Source organism: Sorex araneus, chromosome 1, assembly GCF_027595985.1.
Source record: "Sorex araneus isolate mSorAra2 chromosome 1, mSorAra2.pri, whole genome shotgun sequence".
Classification (NCBI taxonomy): Eukaryota; Metazoa; Chordata; class Mammalia; order Eulipotyphla; family Soricidae; genus Sorex; species Sorex araneus.
In genome coordinates this window covers 250,338,858-250,364,403 of record NC_073302.1, presented here as the reverse complement: position 1 = coordinate 250,364,403, position 25,546 = coordinate 250,338,858, and the positions used below count along the sequence as shown (strand labels likewise).

Below are 25,546 nucleotides of genomic sequence, written 5' to 3'. Positions count from 1 at the left end.
AGTTCTTTCCTGCTGTGTGTTTCTTTCCTGTGTATGTTGTTTATTTTCACACCATTACCACACAAGACACTTCACCTCACATTTTGGTCACCACATGAGTAGGATTTTTACCCCCACCTATACTCAGAACCAAACAATTCTTTATGACATTAACTGAGTGCCCTGAAATTTTCCTTAAAACTTACACCATATCTGTGGTGATAATGTCTGATTCCACATATTAAAAAAGCGCAGTCTTAGAAAGCTGTTCCCATTAGTCTCAGATGCCAAAAACAAGCAGTGGGTCCCTAAGTTACTCAAAACTTTTATCCAACTTGACTACACATTGGAAGTTCTTAGAACTCCCTCTTTGGATGTATTAGAATGACTCAGTACACAGGGAAACACTAATTTTGGCTATGATTAAGCAGTGTTCTTCTGCCACTGGGACACAGGTATAGAAAGGTTGAAAACCGCTGTCTACCACAAAGGTTAGAACTGCCAAGTTTGTGGACTGGTGTGCAGGAAGATAAAGGTCTGCAGGTATAAAAGGATTAGAGACCACTGTGATAAAGGATGAAGGTGAAACAGCAAAGATAATGAGTGATTTATGTTGAGTTCTGCCAGGGCTCTGAGGTGGAACGAGAGTATATTGCCCTCCTTTCCCATGTGGATGAGTTTATGAACTCTGCTGTTGGGAATCAGTGGAGTCTGTCTTGTGTGAACATGATCGATTATTTCTAACTTTCCTCTCCTCTCTGGAGGACGAGACAATGGAGCCGAAAATTCTAAGGTTCTAATCATGATTTAGTTTCTCGATTACCTCAGTAGAACAAATATGTTCTTAGTTGTCTTATTCTTTTGATTTTCAAGAATTTTAGGAGACTTGTATCACTTGTATCACTTGTTGACCTGTTGATCTTCGATTTGCTCAAGCGGGCGTCAGTAATGTCTCCATTTCCCCCCGTCGAGTGCCAGTGCAGCCCAATGATAACTACTCGATCCAGAAACAGGAAGAGCTTCATATCGTTCATTCAGGGATTTGACAAAGAAATCTGACCATCTAGTTGTTGGGAGGCCATGAGGTTTTCTGACGTCCCGTGGAATCCAGTTGGTAACAGCGCTAGTCCAGCGGTCATCTCTGAATTGCATTACATGACCGGCCCATCTGATTTTTGATGCCTTGGCAAATGAGATTTCCTTGATTCTTGACCGTCAACAGAGGTCAGAACTCCGGATTCCTTTTCTCACTTGAGTGAGATGTCATACTCCTAGCATAGCTCTTTCGATTCCTCTTTGGGATATCCGAATAGCATTCTCATCCTGTTTGCATAGGGCCCAAGTCTCTGAGGCAGGAAGTTTGCATAGGGCCCAAGTTTCTGTGCAGGAAGAACGGTGGAATTGAAAAGATGTGCCCGGGGTTGGAGGTCCTTTGTTCTCTTAACCACTTCTTCGATGCTCTTGAAGGCATTCCACACTGCTCTCTTCTTCCTGCGCAGTTCTGGCGCCAAGTCGTTCCTCATGTTGATTTCTCGACCCAGGTACACATAGCTGCTGCATTCGGAGATGTTCATTCCATTGAGAGCTAATGAAGCTTCAGGGACTAATTCGTTTTTCATGAGCATCGTCTTGTTGAGATTCAGCTGCAATCCGACCTTTCCACACTCGTGGTCAAAGTCGCCAGCATTTGTGCTGCTTGGCTAATGTTTGGTGTTATGAGAATGATGTCATCAGCAAAGTGGAGGTGGTGTAGTTGCCGACCGTCTATCTTCACTCCTATTACTTCCCATTCCAGTCGTTGCATGATGTTCTCAAGGGTGGCACTGAAGAATTTCGGTGAAATGTTACCACCCTACCGCACCCCTCTCTTTACGTAGAATGGTGAGATCCTGGTGGTGAATCCACAATACAGCTCGAGGAAGATTTTAATATACTGAATTTGAACGCCCTGTTTGGCTAAGGCTTCGATGACCACTTCAGTCTCAACAGAATCGAAGGCCTTCTTTAAGTCGATGAACATCAGACAGAGCGGCATCTTGAACTCTCGAGAAACTTCAATGAGTTTGGCCACTATTGTGCTGAATCCCCTTCGGAACCCGGCTTGCTCACATGGTTGTCCTTCGTCTAGTGTTCTGAGGAGACTTGTAAATATGTTACATTATCTCCCCATTTCCAGGTTACAGGGAGGAACATAAGACCTTATTTTGTCTGTGCTCAACCTATGGGTTGAGTAAACCCATATTTTGTATAGCTTGCATTTCAAAATTAACCATATTAAAAAATATAGAAGGCATAGAGATGTATCTACTGATACTCATCCTTTATTGATCAAGGAGCACAAACTTCTGTGTTGTGGGTACAGGTACATAGCACAGAGAATGATCCTTTAGAGAAACTCTTGAGGCAAAACAAATTAATAAAGTGGTCTGAGTGTCTGTCTTAGTTGCAACTGAAATCAGAGATTGGCCAAAGTGATGTCATACTAGACATCACATGCTTCTACTAATGTCTCTAAATCTGGGCTGACTTCCATATTCTCAAACTCACTGAGGGACAGCGCTATTCAGTCACCTGAGACAAAGACTGCACATTGTCCCGTACATTCTCTTCTTTCTTTTAATGAGTTTCCAGTTGTTAGGGTTCCAGAAATTGCAAACAAGCATAAATTTAGAGAGAGAATACTGAAGCTATGGAGGCTTAATTTCTGTAACTCTAAAAAACAAACCTTCAAGTAGAATTTAATGCCAAGGATATTGTGGGGTGTGTGTGTGTGTGTGTGTGTGTGTGTGTGTGTGTGTGTGTGTGTGTGCATTTAAAGGCATCTTAGGGTACACTTTGTACAAAAAACATGAAGGCTTGCTCTTCAAGTTCAATTTCTCCCTTGAACTCATATCTTGTTTGCTCTATGTATCTTTGTCTTTTTTCTACTCTGAAGTCCATGTTCTCTTTTGAATACATATTTCCCCTAACATTTTTCTAAATAATTTTTGTTTAATAAAAACTATCTTGCTTCCAAAAAAATTCAGCATTACGTGTAATTTAACTTTTGTTTGGAAGGACAATTAGGGAGATTTGAAACGACCATCATATCAATAAAACCTATATGATGTTTTGAATATTTTTGGTGGGGGCGGTCACATCCAGCAATGTTTAGGGGTTACTTCTGGATCTGCACTCAAGAATCACTCCTAGGGGTTGGAGCGATAGCAAAGCGGGAAAGGGCATTTGCCTTGCACACAGCCAACCCAGGTTCGATTCCCAGCATCTCATATGGTCCCCTGAGCACCTCCAGGAGTAATTCCTGAGTGTAGAGCCGGGAGTAACCCCTGTGTATTGCCGGTGTGACCCAAATAGCAAAAAAAAAAAAAAAAAAAAATCACTCCTGGTGTTGTTCTAGGGACCTTATAGGGATGCTGGATATTGAAGCACTTTATGCACTGTATTATCTCTCCAGCCCTAGTGTTGTGAATTTTCTGTATTTCATACAGAAAGTCTGGACAAATCTATATTAACTGTAATAGTTCATTAATCTATTTAATAGTAGAACCCTCTGAGTTTTAGTGGGCACATAGCATCCCATCAAAAGATAGCATTTTCTAGATGAACTTCTAGTTGGGTATGGTGATATTGTTATGCTTTTCCAGTGGGAAAAGGGTAAATTTTTTCTCCTTCATTCCTTTCTTCTTTTATGCTTTGTTTTTAGTATGGCTATAACTCTGGTGAGTGCACTATGCCCAAGAGGATGAGCATAAATCCTTAGGAGTTGCAGAGGAAATTAAATGGTAACCTGGGCACATGGGCTCATGAACTACATTGGTTTTAACCAATCTGCCAACCCTAATCTTCTAAATGAGTTTCCATGATATATTAGAGAAGTTTTGTCTATACCCTGGCCCTAGAAACTTATTTATTTATTACAATTTTTTAATTTAAAATTTTGGGGTTTTTTTAGCCACACCTGGCTATGCTTGGGCTTGCTCCTGACTTTGTGCTCAGGAGTCACTCTTGGTGGTGCTCAAGGTATGGAGTATTGAGCCTCAGTAAAGCTCCTGCAAGGCAAATGCCCTATCCACTGTACTATCTCTTGAGCTCCTTTGTTTTAATTTTTAATTATATTTTTTGTTTTAATTTCATTTTGTTGGCACACTCTCTTTTATATATTTTGCATCACACAAAGCTGAGTTTTAGTGTAAAAATTCATGTTTCTGAATTTTTTTTCAGTATCTACTTTGGAAGGACTGAAGCGATAGCACAGTGGGTAGGGCATTTGCCTTGCATGCAGCTGACCCAGGTTCAATTCCTCTGTCCCTCTTGGAGAGCCCAGCAAGCTACTGAGAGTATCCTACCGGCATGGCAGAGCCTGGCAAGCTACCCATGGTGTATTCGATATGCCAAAAACAGTAACAACAAGTCTTACAATGGAGATATTGCTGGTGCCCGCTCGAGCAAATTGATGAACAACGGGACAACAGTGCTACAATGCTAATGAAATCACTGTATCACTGTCATCCCGTTGTTCGATTTACTCGAGCGGGCACCAGTAACGTCTCTGTTACACTCAGCCCTGAGATTTTAGCAGCCTCTCCTTACTCATCTTTCCCAACGATTGGAGGCTCTTTTCAGGGTCAGGGGAATGAGACCTATCGTTACTGTTTTTGGCATATCTCCTTGGGTAGCTTGCCAGGCTCTGCCGTGCAGGCGGGATACTCTCAGTAGCTTGCTGGGCTCTCTGAGACGTATGTATATGTTACTATATCTAGGATATGAATATGCCATGGTGAGTTTGCCAGGCTTTCCCGAGCAGGCAAATAGACTCTCGGTAGCTTGTCAGGATCTCCAGGAGGGAGAACTAGGCTATTAGATATCATGCTTCCGGGAACTTGGTTTTATAATTTCTGGAAGTTGGCCACTGATGGGATTACATGGCGGCCAGGGGCAGTTTCTGGGTGTGATTGCCTAGCTACTGGAAAATGGGGGATCTGGGTGGAAAGGCCCAGTCCCAATCCAAGCAGCTTTGGAGATCTCGGCCCTGGGTCTCGCACACCTGGGTTCCTCTCCAGCTCCCCCATGCTTGAGACTCGTCCAAACATTTGGAGAGTGGCCCTGAGCATGACCATGGCTGGGTTCTGGAGGTCCTCAACTGTCAAGGCTCTGCTCGGGGCAGGGAGGGAAGCGCAAACCATCCCCTTCAAGGGGCCTGGTGAAGACAGCCAGACACGGAGGCAAGAAACTGCATCGCTCTCTTCCGGGAGCTTGGTTTTATAGTCTCTGGATGTTGAAATAAGGTTGAATAAAACATTATCTAAGAATATGTGGTACCCTGATCATTTCCATCTTTGGAATTTAACTGTCTGGTCTCTCCTACAGTAAGAGAATTGTTTGTTTGCATTTGTTTTTTCTTTTTGGGTCACACCCAGCAATGCTCAGGGGCACTGCACTCAGGAATTACTCCTGGCAGTGCTTGGGGGCCATATGGGATGCTGAGGATCAAACCCAGGTTGGCTGTGTGCAAGGCAAACACTCTTCCTGCTGTACTATCACTCTGGCCCTGAGAACTCAGTATTTTTTTATTGAGGTTATTTCCCTGTTTTCTTCAACATTTCCATCCCTTACAATTTCATCTTTTAGAGGTGATCAAATTTAATTATTTGGAGTTCTAGGACTTTCAATTTGTTTTTCCCCACAGATACTAGGGATGGGGGTGGTGAATGCCTTATATTTACGATTTCCAAGTTGGATGGGGGTCTTGTGATTCCTGGCAATCATTTTGACTACTGAGTGGTCAAGTCTGGCATACAGTATGATAAATAAACCGAAGTATGTTTTCTCAACGTTTTTTTTAAAATTAATATTGCATTATGCTAAGTTAATAGAATTTGGGATTTGGTTTTTCCTTCTGCCTTCACTTTGTTGTTGCAGAGTTTGAGGGTGTACACTTGATTGTGGTGCTTGTGCTTACTTGGTTGCAGTGAACTGGAGGTCAAATTCAATTAAAAAAAAGAAAGAAAAGTATCTGGTACTCTGAGATATGGGGCAGTACAAGGGATTGAACAGCCCGAACCCACACCTGCCAGGTTGGTACTCTACCATTGGGGCACATCCCCAATGTTCTCTTCCTCAGTATTCTACACGAAAAAAATTCCTGAATTTTAAAAATTGAGAGGAAAAAGACTTCACCTAGGTGGCCTTAGTGTTACTACAAGTTTACTCCTTAACTATTTATTTTATAGTTGCTAATATATTTTCATGTTTTCCATTTTGCCTTTGATTTGGGGACTCACCTGAAAGGACTCAGGGGCTGCTCTCAGGTAGTTGCTTGAGGCTGTTCTCCATATGCAAAGTATGTACTTCAGTACTTTGAGGAACTAGCACTTGACGTTCTAGGGTCCAGGAATCCCATAGCTAGCAGTGATATTCCTTGTCACTTGAGGATTATTGTCAGGAGTTCCATGTAATTGCCATGCTAAACTGCTTTAGCCTGAGACAAAGGGGGGAAAGGCCTGTTTAAATTCCTGGCAATTTCACTTTTCTCCAAACTGACTCCTTCAGGGCTGGCAGGTGAAACTGGAGTTTTCTTGTTAATTGTTCTTCCCGTCCTGGGCTTGTTCCATAGGACCAAAGAACAGACTCTCTCCCCATCACTGCAAGTCCACATCACTGCTGGATACGGCCAGAGACAGATCTGACATAAGGCTAATGCAGAGGTGCCCTCTTTTAATTCTTAATACCATATACCTCAGCACTTCCCCAAACAACCCTTGAGCACTCACCAAATGTGGCCTTAAAACAAAAATAAAACAAAAAGATGTGAGGGATGGAACTGAGGAGGAAAATATGAGACCCCAAATGGCCCCACACGAATGGCTCCTCCGCTCTTGAATGACCATGATCCTGGAGGCCCACTAACTAATTTCGGAACCCTGTGGCTTCTTGCAGAAATGGCTCTAGACTGTGAACTAAGCTATAGCCCCATGCTGCCCCGAGGGGAAAGATTTTTCTCTCTTGGCCTTTCCTTTTGGTGGTGGAGGCGGCGTGGCGACTGCCATCTTTTAGAGCCCACTAAACAGAGGTACGAGTGTGCAGTGACACGACTTCTGGCAGAAATTTCTCTGGACTTAATTACTAAAATACCAGAAATCCAAAACCACACAGCCACATTGTGGCTGTGTGACCTCATGTGCTACCCATTCTCAGCAATGGAAAACAAATTATCAAATGATCGACAGGTCTGATTGTTGGTGGGAAATTCCAAATAATAAGTGAGTTTTCTGTTGAAATATTGAATGTAATCAAAGTAAAGAGAGAATAAAGTGAAAATCATCAGCCACAGAGGCGTGGGGTGGGGTGGGGTGGGAGGTATACTGAGGTTCTTGGTGGTGGAACATGGGCACTGGTGAAGGGATGAGTGTTTGATCATTGTATGACTGAGATTTAAACCTGAAAGCTTTGTAACTTTTCTCATGGTGATTCAATTAAAAAAAAAAAAGTATCTGTTACTCTGAGATATGGGACCACTTATGAAAACAATTCTCTACTTGTTAAAAATAAATAGAGGAGCTGAAGAGATAGCCCAAGTGGCTGAGTGCATGCTTTGAATGTGGGAGATAGGACTAGACCTCCAGCATGGTTCCTGAGCACTGTCAGATGTGGCCCAAACCCCCAGCCCCCAATAATAGACTTGTATATATGGTTCTAAAAATAGTTTTCCAAACAATTTGGACGACACTCAAAAAATTAGATATTGAATTCCCATTTGACCCAGCAATACCACTGCTGGGAATATATCCCAGAGAGGCAAAAAAGTACAATCGAAACAACATCTGCACATGTATGTTCATCGCAGCACTGTTTACAATAGCCAGAATCTGGAAAAAACCCGAATGCCCCAGAACGGATGACTGGTTGAGGAAACTTTGGTACATCTATACAATGGAATACTATGCAGCTGTTAGAAAAAAGGAGGTCAAGAATTTTGTAGTCAAGTGGATGGGCATGAAAAGTTTCATGCTGAGTGAAATGAGTCAGAAAGAGAGAGACAGACATAGAAAGATTGCACTCATCTATGGTATATAGAATAACAGAGTGGGAGACTAACACCCAAGAACTGTAGAAATAAGTACCAGGAGGTTGACTCCATGGCTTCGAGGCTGGCCTCACGTTCCGGGGAAAGGTCAACTCAGAGAAGTGATCACCAACTACATTGTAGTCGAAGGCCATGTGGGGGAAGGGAGTTGCGGGCTGAATGAGGGCTAGAGACTGAGCACAGCGGCCACTCAACACCTTTATTGCAAACCACAACAGCTAATTAGAGAGAGAAAACAGAAGGGAATGCCTTGCCACAGTGGCAGGGTGGGGTGGGGGGGAGATGGGATTGGGGAGGGTGGGAGGGACACTGGGTTTACGGGTGGTGGAGAATGGGCACTGGTGAAGGGATGGGTTCCCAAACTTTGTATGAGGGAAGTATGAGCACAAAAATGTATAAATCTGTAACTGTACCCTCACGGTGAATCTCTAATTAAAAATAAATAAATTTAAAAAAAAAAAATAAAAAAAAAATAAAAATAGTTTTCTAATCAACTCTTAAATTACTGGTTACATTTTTTTGTTAATGATTGTTTCCTAATACTTTTAAAATTTATTCAATGTTATGATGAATATTTAAAATTATTATAAAAGGTTTTTAAATTGTTAAGCTGATACAGGTGAGATCTGATGAGATTAGCAAGCAACATAAAGTGACTTCAAGGGTTCAAATCTAAATCAGCTAGGTATTTACATTTGGGTGATCATATTTAGAATCTCAAAGACATATAAATTTAAGGTTTAGGGAATTGAGTTTTTTATATCTTCAATTTATGAACAGAAAAAGTTTATAATTCATATTCTTCCCTAATTTTAGCACCAATTGGCAAAAGTGACATCAGGAAAATCACTGCTTCATAGTTTAATGAGCAGTGAATAAAAAAGTTGATTATAAATTGTTGGCTACTTTTGGTTTTTGTTTGGTTTTGGTTTTGGTTTGGGGGCCAGATGTGGTTCAGGGGGCCATATGGATACCAGAGATTAAACCCAGGTTAGCCACAACTAAGGCAAGAGCCTTAACAACCACACCTTTTTTTTTTTTACTATGCACAGCTTTATTAATAACATACTGTTTTCTTTAAAATGCAATCTGTAACAAGGCATTGAGTGGGAAGAGAGATAGCACATAGCTGATCTAGGTTTGATCCCCACATCTCAAGCACTCTCAGGAGTAAGTCCTGGGCAGTGCAAGGTGTGCCCCCGGGAAAATAGCCAAAGAAATGGCCTGTCTGGAGCTTGGATTTTGCACTCAGGAGCCTTGAGATCAATCCCTACACTACATGGGTTCCCCAAAGCACACTGGGAATGGCCCCAAACAAATAGAAATGTTAGTTTTGCCTTTGCTCTGAGGTACATACCCATTTACTATTCATATCCTTTTTAGATGGTAAATGTGTATTATTTAACTGTTTTAGAAACAACATAATGCTCACTCTTTTCCCCTTATAAAAATTTGACCCGTATGATTTCTGAAATATGCTAATTCCATTTTATAGAAGTGTTTCCTGTCAAAATCTGACAGGACTTCTTACCTGGTTATGCACATGAACTGCAGGAGTGTTATAGTACTCTTGAAATTATGGAAACAAGAGCATGTACATACTTCTGGAAAATAGGTCAAAAGTTTTGGATCTGATTCTCAAGATCCAGGTACCAAAACAAAAACACACTGCTCAACTAGCTGAAATAGAAAGGAATTCTAACTTAAATTATATTCTATGCTCAAAACTAAACAAGTTATTCATTAATCTTTCTTATATCCTTTTAAAACAGCAAAGTCATTTATCATTTGAAAGTAATTTGAGTTCTCCCACGTTTTCAAATTATAGGCTTACAATGAATAAAAGAGCATTCTAAGCTAATGAAGGGTAGTCCTAAAGACATAGTAAACATTTGTTAAAAGGTGTGTTGATTAATTATAAAACAGTCAAGGGTGCTTTTTCCTGTCAAAGGGAATTAAAACCTCCTAGTTGTGTCACTCACAAGTTCTATACATTTAGCAGAAACACTAAAGTAATAGGTCAAGAAAAGCTTGAGTCCTAGTGTCTCTTTTATTTGTAATTAACCATGTACAAATCACATCTATAAAATAATAATTCACAAATATATCACAAAATCAAAATCCTCAATATAGCTCTTAAAGTTATTTCTATTTAGCTTATACCAAACTCAAAGGTTGAGGAGTAACAACTTGGAAGTTTCTTTTATAAACCGGTTGAATATCTTATTTATACAGATGAATAATCTGAGATCAGCATTGTCATTTCAACCATACAAAACAAAAAGCTATCAACAAGAAATTTATTGGTAAAGAGAGTTGGCCAAAAAATCCCCAACAACAATACTATGAAGAAATAGTTTTGTATTTGAGCAGTGCTTAAAATGTCCCTGACATCAAATGGAACAAAAATTAGCCTTGGGCCACTAAAGCTTGTTTGCCCTTTAGAAGGAACATTTAGTGCTCTACAGTAAGAATCTTAATTTCACTAGAAATAATGTTAAAAAGGAATGTGCAGAGCACGCTTCAAATGGTCAGTCAAAATGCTAAGAAAACAGAATTTGTAATCCTTTTCTTTCTTCCTCATTCCTTTTATGTTCAAAATTTACTTCCTAGGGCTGGAGCTAGTTTAGTGGTAGCTCACTGCCTTGGATTTGTGAGGCCCTGAGATCCCCAAGACTCGTCTCCACCACCAAAAAAAAGGGAAAATAATTTCAGTCCCTCATCCCTAAACATACTTATCAGTACTCTTGAGTATAAGAAACATTAGCGTTTGATTGCTAGACTATAAACATAAGAGGAAGAATTAACAAATTACTGACCGAAGATTCAAAGAGATAATTTTAGGTGTACAGAAAAAAAAATCTACCTAAACAACCAAATATCACCATTTATCGTTTGCTTATATTCTAACAACCACATGTATTTAATCCTCAAAAGGCAAGTACTTACATTTCCCAGTTTGTGCAATTTAGTCTCTATTTCTGGACACACAGTTTAGAGAAAAATACAGAGTATGCACAAGTGACATAATAAAATAACCATGTACAGTATGCCACTACTTAGGGAAATACTGTAGAGGACACATACCTTCACTACTGACCCCAAATGCCATCATCAATTTTTGTTCTGTAATTGCCAATTCTTAATTAAAAAAAAAAACTTTGAGCTAATAATTATTATGGTGACTTATAAAACTGACAGAATAGTCAGTCCCAAACAGAAGAGTTCTACACACAGCTTAAAGTTTTAATATTTTAACTTCTCTTCTGGCATTTAATTTTACAGCTGATGACAAATTACTGATCTTAGTAAAATTCTTTATATATATATTTCAAAACCTATAGTACTTCACAAAACCAATAAAGAATAAATCAGTTCCTGCTAAAAAATCTAAGATAAACACCAAAATGATACAGCTAAGTTATTTTAAGTATATAATCTTTTAAAAATAAGGCATAACCAATAGATTGAAAAATTACACTGCCCAACCATATGCCCAATGACAAAAATGATTGTTCCTCTGATTCAAATTAAAGATACAGATAAAAAATATGGATTTATGAAATGTGGGGCTGGGTGGATAGTACAGTTGGTAGGATGCTTGCTTAGACTACCGGGTTTGATCCTCAGCATCCACAAGGTCCCCTGACAGTGCTAGAGGCAATTCCTGAGTGCAAAGCGAGGAGTATCCCCTAAGCATTGCCAGGTATGACTCAAAAAACAAATTAAAAAAGAAAAAAAGAAATGTTACTTATTTGCAGGGATGATATGTGGTGTTCAGAGGGTTTAAATAAAACAAAATACTTTTTTTGAAATAGGGAAATCCTGATTTTTACATTCTTTGAGCTTTTAAGACCATTCTATACATTATTAAAATAAAATAATCATTCAATAACCTCTTTCTATATATACTCCTTTTTGGAGGGGTGTGGGTTTTTGACAAGAAGCTTTGGAGACCATTTGGTGCTAGAGATCCAACTTGGGTTCACTGCATGCAAGGCAAGTGACTATTTTTCCAGTTTTAATATAGTCCTTTTTCTTTTCTTTGCAGAGTGAAGAAAACTAAACCAAATGCTAAGCTGTATTAACTTAGAATGCCAAAAACTAATATAAAATTTAGGGTATATACTATTTTCATTATTCTGAAGGAAGAGGCCTTTCAAAACTCTACCAACAATTTCTACTTAAAAATTATATTCTTTGCAGCACTAAATAGAATTTTAAAAGTGAACAGAAATCTAAATTAATCAAAATATAAACACAGCAACTAAGCAAAACAATCCACAAGTGCAGAGTACTTTAACAATGAAAAAAATGACCAAGCATCCTAACAAATTATATAGCTCATTTTTGTATATTTCAACCCCAAACTTTTAGTACAACAATAAACAAGTTGACTTTGTGGTCTGTTTAAAATTTTGTAGTATTAGTAATTCTTTGTTTCCTTTCTAAACCAAATCAGGGGTTTTAATCTACTTTCATTTTCATGAAAAAGGATATTTTTAAAAGATATATTTCATAACAGTAGTAACATCTTAGTATTTCAAAATATTTACAAAGAACCCTGCTGATCCTGTGCATTTCGTTGAGGTACAACCTGCACCCAGACTTCATCATCAGAAAAAGAACTTGAACTTCCTGACTCAGAGTCTAGATCACTGAGTCCATCTAAATCCAATTCAGTACTAGACTCACTCCGGGCATCATCTTCCTCAGTGAGAAAACTCTGGCCAGGTTCAAGGCAGGAAGGATAAACACGAGCACAGAGGCAAATAAAGCCAGAGTCAAAGTGCAAAAGTCCTAACATGGTACCTATATTGATCCACTGGTCTTCCCGAGTATCATATTCATAAACTGTGACCCGGTTTTTTTTCCATTGTGCAGTAGTAGAAGTGATGAGCAGCAACTTTTGGCCATGATTAACAATCTGATAGTTGTGGGTCACAGAGTCCAAGGGAATATTACTAATCTGCCTCCATTCTCCCCTGGCTGGATTGTAGACCTTCATGACAGGGATGTCACAGATACAGTAGATCTCATCATTGAAGACACAGGCTTCCTGAAAGTCACTACGTTTAAGAGAAGCACAGTTGAGCCACATATTATGGCTTGGATCATAGCAAAGCATGCGCTTACTGTTGACAGCATAAAGATAGTTCTGAACCACTATTAGTTCGAAGGAATAAAAGGAATGGGGTACAGGGGCCACCAGCGCCCACTGGTTCCTCTGAACACTGTAGCACTCCACTTCCTTCAATCTAACTCCAGTAATGGGGTCTCGCCCACCCAAGATGTAAATGTAGCCATTGAGGTAGGCCACATCCATGCCCTCCCGGCAGAGCAAGCGGTCAGCCAGCTGGTGCCAACTGTTCTGGGCTGGCTTATACACCCACAGGTCTTTCCGGGGCTGGGCAGCAAGGTAGATGTCATGGTCTGGAGATACACACACCGCAGAGGTGGTGATGGTCTTAGTGTGGGCCAGGGTGGTCAGAGGCGAGGGCATTGTGTAAATGTCCCCTGAATAAGGGTCATAACAGAGAAACGGATCTCTGGGATGTCCGAAGAAGATCACCATCTTTTTGGCACACACCCCCAGTCTCTGGGGTGGGATTTCCACGGCAGGTACAACGGAGCTGCTGCTGCTGCTGCTGCTGCTGCTGCTGGTGCTGGTGCTGGTCTCAGGCTTCAAAGCCTTGAACAGCATGTCCCCATAGCGCATCTGCAGGGCCCCTTCAATGAGGTCGAGGCAGTACTTCTTCACAATGGGCTTGGTCAGGAGGCCTTCCAGGTAATCCTGGTCTTGGTCGGTGAAGTGAGTCCAGCGGACGCACTTGAAGACTTCGGCGGCACTGGGCCCGCGCTCCTTGGGGGCAGCCTCTAACCACTGAACCGCCACGTGGCACACTGTCCGTTCACTCTCAATGTCCAGGCCGTCCAGGCGCAGGACGGTGAGCATCTGGGACAGGGTCAGATCGGCCAGGCTCTCCTCCCGGATGGACCCCATCCGGCTGAGCTGCTTGAAGTTGTGGGCGATGAAGGCCTGGGCCTGCGAGCGCAGCTTGTGATGGTCAAAGGCGTCGGCGAACTTGAGGATGGCCGTGCAGTTGCTCAGGTCCAGGCGGCGGGCCAGGAAAGAGGCGCAGGCTTCGCGCACGTACTCGAGCTGCAGCATGTCGGAGGCGGCGTACAGGCGCTGCACGTTGGCCTCACTCAGCAACACCCGGCCCGTGTAGCAGTAGTCGACCAGCACCTCGAAGGACTCGACATCCACGTCGTGCATGGTGATGCTCGTCTGCTGGCTCTCGTACATGCCGCCCGTGAACATGCTCTTGAAGTAGGGGCAGGCGGCGGCCAGCACGTTGCGGTTGCAGGAGAAGATGCGACCCGTGCCGGGCCCGCTGCCAGGCGTCACCACCTCGATGGTCACGTCGCAGAGCAGCCGCGCATCGTAGAAGGACTTGAGCTGGGCCAGCAGGGCGGCCGAGTGCGCCGAGTCCTTCAGCTCCTCGGGGCCGGTGAAGAACGCCGACACCGACGGCTTGGAAATCTTTTTGGGCCGCCGGCCGCCGCGGGGGCTGGCGAGGCGGCGCGAGCGCGGAGCCTCTTCCCGGGACTGCATGGCGGAGATGGCAGCCGGGGCGGCGGGGGCCGGGAACAGGTGCAGGGAGCGGGCTCCGGCGCCTCGTCAGCCTCCTCTCGCGGGCACCGAGCGCGCGGCGCCTCGAGACGGCTTCCAGCAGGGGCCGCACTTACTTAATTCAGTCCCGACGCCGCAGTGCCGCCTCCCTTTATCGCGTAAGTGTCTGACTCACCCCGTTTTCAGTTCCGCGCCCTTTCGCTACCTCGGCTCGCCGGCACAGGAACCGCTGTGGCTGGGGCCGACACACCCGCCACTGCCGCGCTGGCAAGACCAGTAGACGACCAGAACCACAGCTCCCTGGAGACCTTTCGCGCCGCGAGGCATGCCGGGCCCCTCCCCGGACGCACGGCGATTGGCTGGCAGCCCGCGGTCGCTTTGCATCCTGGGAGTTGTAGTTCGGCTATTATCGCGAGGTTTCTGGAGGTGGGTGGTCGCCTCCAGATTAGTCTGTGCGCACAGTTAGAAAACGTCCCCTCTCTCTGGATGCTGGTAGCCCCTGACTTTGAAGTCGGAAGGAGAGCTCGGGATTAAGTAGGCCCGACTTGTGTGAATTGCCCCAGAAGTTCCCCTCTTTGTATCTTGGGGACAACAGTATCCTTGGGGTTGTGAAAGAAGGGAATGAAGTAAATTACTTAGGACTTAAGGGTGCATCAGTCAGTACTCGATGACTGGAATAATGTTTAAGTGCTTACACCGGCCTGGAAATGAGGCATTGTTAGCTTTTATTATTTGTGTGCAGCGGGATACTCGCTAATTTGAAACATCAACAATTTCCCACAAACAGATCCTCTAGGCTTTAATGTGGCTTCTTTTGAAAGAAACTGTAGGGGCACATTATAATATTTTCAATACTAAACCATATCTAGAGGTTCATCAAATGACTTAGACAAAAGCGACGTCCTAGAGAACAACACTTATAAATAGCCTCAAATCAGGCTTATTGGTCGACCCCTGGCATCTCACTGAGTCATCACTTCGTCTCCTAGGAAGCAAGATTATTTCCATTAAGTTGTTACTATGAATGAAGGTTTAACTCCCATTCCACAGATAAACGGATGTCTTTGGAATGTCTTTATGGAGTTTTAAGAAACGTTTTAAAGGAAAATACTTTAATAAACTTTCAAGAGCTCGGTATTCATATATTTTTTTGGTCACTGTCACTGTCACTGTCGTCCCGTTGCTCATCCATTTGTTCGAGCGGGCACCAGTAACATTTCTCATTGTAAGACTTATTGTTACTGTTTTTGGCATATCCAATACGCCATGGGTAGCTTGCCAGGTTCTGCCGTGCAGGCACGATACTCTCAGTAGCCTGTCCGGCTCTCCGAGAGGGGCCGAGGAATCAAACACGGGTCAGCCGCTTGAAAGGCGAACGCCCTACCGCTGTGCTATTGCTCTTTTTCTGGTATTAATATAAAACAATCTTTGCTTTCCAAATGTGTTGCATATATGTATCGATCAACATTGTTATAGGCAAATATTCTAAATCAAGTACTTAAAAGATAGGTTGGTGTTTTTGTTTGTTTTACGATCCCCTATCCCTCATTTGGGGGCTATGTTTTGCAGTTCTGGGCTCCAGGCTTGGTGCTCTCTGGGGTTTGAGCTATCTCCCCTGGCCATAAAACAACATTTTTGAAAAATCAAGGGCTGGATAAGGCGTTTGCCTTACACGTGGCTAACCTGGGTTCAATCCCTGGCATCCCTATGGTCCCGACTACTTCCAGGAGTAATTCATAAGTGCAGATCCAGGAGTATCTCCTGAGTATTGCTGGGTGTGATCACAAAGACAAACCAAAAAAATTTTTTAATTAAACTTTTTCTGCTAGTTTACCTTGATACCATAACCCAGTGAATGAAATCTTCAGTATAACTTGAATAGGTGGTTATAAAGTAATACAGAATACTACCTCAAACTTTTTTTTTTATTAACTAATTAAGGTCTACTGAAAACACAGGAGAGAAGTTACCTTAATTAAGCTTAGCAGGGTTCTGGGCCTACAACTCTATTTCTCTTCATTGTCTCACAGATGCTTCAGAAATTAAAGAAAAAAAAAAACTCAAAATGCCTCCACCCAGGAAAATACTCCAAAAAGCTGGAGTGCATGCACTCTATGTGGGAGGCCTGGGGTCCAATGCCGGCACCAAAAATTCCTAGAACACAACTGAGTGTGGTCTCCCCACAAAATTAGTAAAAGTAACTCAACAAAATTGGAAGCTTTTGCCTCCAAAATAGCAATTAAAAGAAAAGGCAGGGTTTGAGCTCATACTTAAAAGTCCTGAGTTCAAAATCCTGGATTCAATCCCCAGCACCACATGGTCCCTGGAGTGCCAGTGGGCCTTAGCACTGACCATCAGGCCTGGATAGCAGGGCATCAAGAGTAAAATGAAAGTAAAATCATATGTTTATATAGTGTACTACCCCAAAATAAGATGAGGGGTTAGAGAGAGATTATAATTGATAGGGTGCTTGCCTTGAATGCAGCTGACCTAAATTGAATCCCCAAAACTCCATATGGTCCCCTGAGCACTGCCAGGAGTTATTCCTGAGCACAGAGCCAGGAGTAAGCCCTGGCACAACTACGTGTGGCCCAAAAGCCAAAAAGGCAAAGAAATAATAAAAATGCTGACATGCAAGATAAGTTTTGAAATTTTAGTGAGCAAAAACTGCTAACTATAAAAGAACATACTTAAGACAGAAGAAAAGTGCATAGAGACAGGATGATGGGTGGGGGCGGGGAGGCAGGAGGGATATGGGGGGTACTGGTGGGGGGAAATGTACACTGGTGAAGGGATGGGTGTTGGAACATGGTATGAAACCTTATCACAAAACCTTTGAATCCCACAGTAATTCAATTAAAAATATTAAAAGTTTTTTAAAAAAGTATGTACAGTGTGACCGTTTTACTTGAAGTTTCAAAACAATTCAAATAAGTTCTAGTGAATAAAAATTATCATAAGAGCCGCAGCTGTTGGGGGAGGTGATTTGGCAGATTGCTAGATCAACTGTAACCTTTTCTGGAACATGTAGAAACTTTCGGAGGTGGTGGAAATGTTCTCTTCTTGGGCTATTGGTTACACTGGTGTTTACAATTGCCAAAGTCAGTGAACTGAGTCTTAAGATCTGTGTTATTCATTTGCTGTAATTAGTATCTCTTCTTAAAATGGAACCATTTCATAATTGCTGACACTAAATAAAGTTGCAGAATTCTTTGCCTTGAATTTGTGGAGAGTTAAGTAATAAAGTAAGCTTCTCCTCCTCCTCGAGACCTAAATGCCAGCATATCTGATTCTCAGGAGGTAGTTTTCCAGAACCCTGTTGCTCAGGGCAAGGGTGGATGATTTAAGATACTGGGGTTTTTCAAATGTGCAGAGTAGCTGAGTGTTCCAACATCACACCCCAGTATTCTTTCATTCCTGTAACAGTTTGATTAACTCCACAGTCTTTATTACCTATGTTTTCTCAACATTTTTTATAATTTGCTTAATCTACAGTGGAGTCAGATTCTTCTCAAAGAATAAGAGCTGTTCTGCCTGGTCATCAGCCTTAGTCATCAATATTCCATAATTTTAATTCTTCACACTATAATTCTGTTCGTCAATGATTTTTCAACATGACCTGCTCTAAGATCTTTCCTTCTGAGTAGGCTTGAGGTATCTCACAGGTCTTGCCACAGTTTCCACTTGTGGGGGGGTGACATTAGCATTTCTCTGCTTTCTTTCCTGAAACACTTCCTCCCTTCTTGCTCTGTGTATTGCTTCTGACTGGATTCTCAGGGGTAAGTTCCCAAGTGTGATCAGGGAGTCCAGAGGCTGAACAACTATATGCGAGTCGAGGATGTGGTGCTGCTTGAGACCTGCGGTGCCCAGTGTCTTGGGGGTTATGTGTTGCTGGGGATCAAACCGAGGTCAATCATGTGCCTCTGATCTCTGGCTTCTGATTGGGTACCTGAAGTTCTATTTCTGTACAGTGGTTTCCTTGTACCTGAGGACTCTGCTTACTGAACGCACTCATTCCAGTTTTTATTCCAACTTCTGTAATTTATTAAGTACATTAAGCATTTCATTTGTGTGTTCAGGATGTTCTTTACAATTTCATAAAGAAGCTGATGAGGGCCAGAGAGAGTTACAAGAGGCAGGGCATTTGCCTCGCATGTGGCTGAGCAGGTTCTACTCCTGGCACCACATAGGGTCCCCTAAGCCCTGCCAAGAGGGTTCCCGGAATGCAGAGTCAGGAATGAACCATAAGCTCTGCTGGGTGTGGCCCAAATGAAGTTTTCTAGAGAAGCAAAAGCGATATGGGGCCCAAGATAGTACAACAGGCAGGGTACCTGCCTTGCCCATGGCCAATCTAGGTTCAATCCCCAGTACTCCGTATGGTCCCCAAGCGTGTCAGGAGTACTTCCTGCACATAGAGCCTGGAGTAAGCCTTGAGCACAGCCAAGTATGTCCTTCCCCCGAACAGCTGCAGTTCTGTTTATTACAGTAATGGCATTAACTAGAGTGGCTTTCTATTGCTGAAGTATTTTCATAGGCAGTACGTCTATGCTTATGTGCTACAAGCTGTACTATCACTCTTGCCCCACTATTATTATTTTTTAATTTGAGGGCCATAGAATAAGATCCTTCCAGATTTGAAATCAGTTCATCTTAACTTTCAAGCATTGTTGGTAGATGGAATGTATCAGATTTCACTGCACAATCATCACCATCACATAAGCATTGCATCGTTTTCTCAGTCCAAAAATTGGCTTGTAACCTTGCATTGTGTAATTATTGCATGGCATAATTTTGTTGGTTACATCACTAAAGAGGCAAAAAGAGTTGCTGGAGCAATAGTACAGTGTGTAGGGCACTTACCTTGCATGTGGTCAGCCTAGGTCCATTCCCTGGCGCTCCGTATGTTTTTTTGAACTTGCCAGGAGTAATCCCTGAACTCAAAGTAGGAGTAAGCCCTGAGCAATAACCCCCAAAAGGCCATACCAAATGAATGGTTTAAGGGCTTACTCCTGGCGGGACTCAGAAGACTACATTGTGATGCTGGGGATTGTACATACAAGGCCTGACCCGCCTCCTTTGACCCCAGTTTGTGTCACACCGGTTGACGAGGTTGACCCCAGTTTCTCCCAGTTGATCATCACTGGGAGAACAGCTGAATGAACTAAGCACATGGTTTGCCTGTGGGAGACCCAGACTTTGTCCCAGCAACACATGGTACCCCAGTACCCCAGTATGTCTGGAGTAGACCACTATCATCTACTCTTGGTACAGAGCTGGGTATAGCATCCTCCAGATATGCCAGTGTGGCCTCAAAAAAAAAAAAAAAACAAACTTCTTGACAGAAATGCTAAAAATTTATTTTTTGGCTACCTCATTTAACTGGAAGCTCTGTAAGGTCTGGACAAGATTTTATATATCAGTATATAAAACTGATAGCAGTGAATTGCTCACATTACATGCATTGTCACTAAGTCAAGCCAAAGCACAATTATATACAGAAGTCTATTTCAAACACTGACTGGTCATTTATAACACAGACTACAATCAACTTTCAAAGAGTTCTGCAACTGGTATCTTTTTTTTTTTTGCTTTTTGGGTCACACCCGGTGATGCACAGGGGTTACTCCTGTCTCATGAACTCAGGAATCACCCCTGGCAATGTTCAGGGGACCATATGGGATGCTGAGAATCGAACCTGGGTCGGCCGCGTGCAAGGCGAACACCCTACCCGCTGTGCTATCGCTCCAGCCCCTGCAACTGGTATCTTAAAGATGCTTGCTGCTGGGCTGGAGCAATAGCACAGTGGGTAGGGTGTTCGCCTTGCATGCGGCCGACCTAGGTTCAATTCCCAGCATCCCATATGGTCCCCTGTGCACTGCCAGGGGTGATTCCTGAGTTCAGAGCCAGGAGTAACCCCTGTTCATCAATGGGTGTGACACAAAAAGCAAAAAAAAAAAAAAAAAGAAAAAAAAGATGCTTGCTGATATTGACTTAGTCTTTACCACTTTTACACAAAAATAGTAGATTAAGTTCTCTAATATGATTAAGCTTTACATTAAAATAGAGGTTCACAAAGTTTACAATCTGTAATCACTAAATTTTACCATGTGGCAAATTTCTGAATAGATGAAAAATGTGCTTAAATTACAATAATAAAAACAACAAAGTTGGGGGAAGGGTTGGAGACATAGTATAGTGGACAAGGCATTTGGGCAGACCCAAGTTTGACCCAGACATCCCATATGATCTTCTGAGCACTGCCAGGAGTGATTCCTGAGTGCAGAGACAGGTGTAGCCTCGAAACCAAAATAAATAAATAAATTTGCCTTGCACACGGCTGACCTGTGTTTGATCCCTGGCACTCTGTATGGTTTCCCCGACCACTGTCAGGAGTAACTCCTGAGCAATACTGGGTATGGCCCAAAAACAAAGAAAAAATTATAAATACTGAGTACTTTTAGCTGTATGAGATGTCAAAAGGATTTCCATTCATTTTGCTTCTTGATGTCTATGTCTTTTTATTATTTCATTTATATATAATAAATCAAACAAAAAAACATTAATTATCAAAATAAAAACTTATTTTGCTGATTTAAGATTTTCATCTAAAAATTCAGTGATGGCTTCTTCATCTGCTGATTGAAGCAGTTTTTGAATTAGTTGATCCAGGCACTTCTCCCCACATAAAAATCCCTAGGAAAAGAGAGAACTATTGTTAAAATTTAATTACCAGAAACAATGCAAAGAATTCAGTGTACATTGATTTCACTTCCTTGGGGTTATCATTTACTTAAGTACAACAAAGAATTACTAATATGTCTCAACAATACAATAAAGAGAATTTATTAACTTGGGAGAATTCTCAATTAGTATTTTTGTTCTTCTTAAGGATGGGGGTGGTTTCTCCCATATTTAGTGGAATTCTGTGGCTGCTCCATGAGGTGTTCCCGGGACCCTGCAGAGCTGGACCTGGAACCTGGGGCTTCCACACAGGAAGCATGCCTTCTGGCCCTCTCACTCTATCCCCAGTCTTAATATTTTTATGTAAAGAGGAAATCCAAAAAGTATCAAAGAATTCTACTCTTTGTTTTTGTTTGCTTGTTTTTTGGGCCACACCTGGCTGTGCTCAGGGATTATTCAGGAATTCCTCCTGGCAGTGCTCAGGGGATCTTATGGGATGCCAGCGATTGAATCCAAGTTGGCCATATGCAAGACAAGCACTCTGCCCACTGTACAAGACAAGGCTCTGGCCCTAGAATTCTACTCTTTTAACAACTATTCAAGTAAAAATTTTATTTAAATCTCAATCAAAGGATTTGGACCTTTCCAATAATTCTAGAGGTAACAGAACAATGAGATCAGAATCAACATTTGAAATGCACCACCTTCCTTTCTTTAAAGTTCCATTTCTGGAGACTAACACTCAAGAATAGCAGAGATAAGAACCAGGAGGTTTGCTCCATGGCATGGAAGTTGGCCTCACATGCTGGGGGAAAAGGCAGCTCAGATAGAGAAGGGACCACCAAGTAAAGGGTGTTTGGAGAGCCAGCTCAGGATGGGAGATGCGTGCCGAAGGTAGACTATGGACCGAACACGATGGCCACTCAATACCTCTATTGCAAACCACAACACCCAAAAGTAGAGCGGGAACAAAAGGGAATGCCCTGTCATAGAGTTCGGATGGGGTGGGTGGGGTGGGGGGGTGGGAGGGATACTGGGATCACTGGTGGTGCAGAATGGGCACTGGTGGAAGGATGGATACTCATCCTTGTATGACTGAAACTCAAGCATGCAAGTTTGTAAATCTGTAACTGTATCTCACAGTGATTCACTAATAAAAAATTTAATAAATAAATAAATAAATAATAAAATTTCATTCCTTTGGGCTGGGAATAGTATGTGGATAAGGACACCACATCTCCAGCACCACGGCCTCCGAGCATGCCCAAGGGTGTGGCCCTTGAGGGCTCTGAGTCCTGCTGGGTGGGCCTGGTGGTTCCTAAGGAGCTTACACAAGGCCCAAGCAGCACCACATCCTCAGGCCCAGGCACGGAACCACAGGCCTAGAGGGCTGAGAACGTCCAGGAGTTGTCCCTGCTTCCCTGAGCACCACTTGGGCTGCCCCCTCTCCACCCCCACCCCCAGCCTTCCATCCCCACTCCCCGCAAATAATTCCTATCCCTGACCTTTCTTACAGCAGTTCTAAATTCTCTGCCATATTTGGGGAAAATGTGTTTGCTGAACCCTTTCTATTTATTATCCTTTTCCCCTCCCCCAGCAAAAAGGCTTTTTATTCTTGCCCTGAAAACTCTGCTCTTTTCATTCAGAGCACCTCATTTTCCAAGAGGAAAAAAAAAGACTAAAATGTCATAATGACCCAGGCACCTCGTTGCCATGACAATGTACGCACTGTGCCTTGCCATCTCGCTCTGCCTTGCCAAACCCCCTCGACCTGATTCAGATCAAACCTCCCCGATCATTCTCAGACCAACCCCAAATCTCAACAAATTTAGATTTGTATAATTTCATCTGGTTTAGTGGCTCTTGTCCCCCTCCTCAATTAAATATGGTGTTTTAAATATTGAGATAGGGTGGTTCTGTTTTGTTTTGTTTTGTGTTGTTTTTTTTTTGGGGGGGGATGTTGTTTGGAACATAACTGGCTATTGTGCTCAGGACTACTACTGGCTCTGTGCTCAAGAATCACCCTTGTAAGGTTCAGAGAACCATGTGTGGTGCTAGGGATTAAGCATGGGTTGACTATGCAAAATAAGCAAGCACGCTCAGCCTGTATGATCTCTCCTGTGTTTTTATTGTGTGTTTGTTTAGGTTTTGTTCTTTAAGCTACAGCAAAGTGCTCAGGAGCTATTTCTGACTCTGAACTCAGGAATGACCTCTGAAGTGCTCATGGGACCATATATGGTGACTGGGATTCAAACCAGGGCTGGCTGCAAGAAACACTATCTCTCCCCCACCTCCTAGTGGTTTTAATTTGGACAGCCTGTGTAATCAACAAGTATTTGTGTTGAAATATTTAGGGGCCAAGTATCTTGCAGCCTTCAACTTCCCTTCAAATGGGCAAGAAGCCATAGAAGTGTCCTCTCTCTAGAAAGGACAAGGTAAAGGAGAAAGAGAAGGAAAATGTAGAAAATGCTAACAACAGATGCATCAGGGTATAGGGCATAAATGGAACTAGTCTTTAAACATGCATGCTTGGAAATTTTCAAATAAAAAGCTGAGAAAAACAGTCATATTTAACTGAAAATAATTTAATTGGACAAAACGGCTTCAGTTTGGGCTGCCCTGTGATCTTCCCTGCAATTTCCTCTGAGATTCAACTAAATTAATGACTGCAAGTACCTTTCCTATCCTGAAAAATTTCTGTTTGGAGTAGTCAGTTAAAACGATCTCAGAAATCTTAGAAATACTTTAAATACAGATTTTGGCTTAACAGAACATTTATAGTTTTGATGTACACATGAACATATATTTAGTTTTTCCTAAACAGCCTTAAAGTTGAACCCCTTAAAGTTGGTCACCCCTGGCAGTGCTCAGGGGATCTTATGGAGTGGCCTGGTTGGCAGTGTGCAAGGCAAGCAAGCACCTTACCTGCTGATGAAGTTTTTAAATTAAGATTTATACAATTTGTGCATGGGACCCAGCAATTCTACCCCTAGGTATTTACTCAAAGGAACAGAAATGTACGTCCACACAAACACTCAAACATGAATATCCAGAGCAATGTTACTCACAACCATCTAAAAGTCCTCAAATGCCTCATAAGCCCATATGCTAGGACCTTTCCAGTTTGTTTGCTCTGTGATAGTTAAATATCTAAACAGGCATGAAGGCTATTGTAGACATTTGAGGATAAAACTGGAAACCCCCAAATAACCATTTATTACCATTAAATAAATCACAATTCAAGTATACAATGTAATGCCATGCAGCCATAGGTGAGAACATGGTCAGAGGTAGAGAGAGGCTAATGTGGTCACCTTGTACACAGTCAACAGGGATTTGATCCTTTGCACTACAAAGAGTGCCCTGAGTACCACCATGATTCACCCTGAGAGCAGACCCCAAGAGTAAGCCCTGAGCATAGCTGGGTGTGGCCCAAAAACCAGAGAGAGAGAAAAGAGAGAGTGCATTCTTTGCTGGTATGTTATGATTCCTAAAAACTTAAATATGCATAGAAAACTAAGGGAGAGAGACTAACTTTATCTCCCTTGATAAGGTTCATGCAAGAAAATTTGCCTTGGCTGTGGTCAACCTGGGTTTGATGTCAAGCACTCCTTCCAGTCCCCAAGCCCACCAGGAGTGACCCCTTAGTGTAGAACCCAAGTGACTGGGACACTTAAAACATACATGCACTACTTTTTAAGTGAAGAAGACAATTATACAGGCAGAAAACCTGTTGAGAAGAACTGGAAGTTGCTATTTGCCAACAAGGCCTCAGAGTCTTCCCAGTGGGCCCAGTGAAAAGCAATCTGCCTCTTACATCCAAAGGCACCTGAATTTGGCCTGTGCAATACCAATACCCCAAATCAAGACAAACTAATTTAGTATCATTTTGCCAGAAATTGAAGGCTGCCACTGAGAGACAGCTGGAGAAACACCCAAGAAGGCTGACTCCCTTATTCCAGGGAACCACTATTTGGACTTGAAATCCTGATGAAGAGAACAGAAGTTTATTTGTCATTATTTGCCAGCGCTTTCCTCAATATTCTGCTCTAACATGGATTCACTGGCCTCAGCAAAGCCAGTCACTATATCTTTCTACTCCAGGAAGAAAGTAGTAGGTCCAAAAAACCCTCATTTGTGATTAGAGGCAACCTAAATTTTCATCA

The 25,546-nt window shown here is 42.4% G+C and overlaps 2 protein-coding genes across 2 annotated transcripts in view; both read right to left on the bottom strand.

Annotated features, from left to right (window-relative positions):
• Positions 1–10,093: 10,093 nt before the first annotated feature.
• On the bottom strand, positions 10,094–15,013 carry KBTBD7 (kelch repeat and BTB domain containing 7). The gene has a single exon (XM_004604598.3). It carries the CDS (start codon positions 14,679–14,681, stop codon positions 12,615–12,617), a length of 2,067 nt encoding a protein of 688 aa, XP_004604655.2. The 5' UTR covers positions 14,682–15,013; the 3' UTR covers positions 10,094–12,614.
• Positions 15,014–20,621: 5,608 nt separating this feature from the next.
• Positions 20,622–25,546, bottom strand: part of MTRF1 (mitochondrial translation release factor 1) — a 33,294-nt gene continuing 28,369 nt past the window's right edge. Inside the window, exon 10 of the mRNA XM_004604597.2 lies at positions 20,622–21,392. Coding sequence (XP_004604654.2) covers positions 21,279–21,392 — 114 coding nt within the window. The 3' untranslated portion in view covers positions 20,622–21,278. The remainder of the gene's footprint in view (positions 21,393–25,546) is intronic.

Excerpts from the sequence above, each read along its gene's own strand:
- KBTBD7 (XM_004604598.3), bottom strand. The coding sequence starts at position 14,681 with ATGCAGTCCCGGGAAGAGGCTCCGCGCTCGCGCCGCCTCGCCAGCCCC.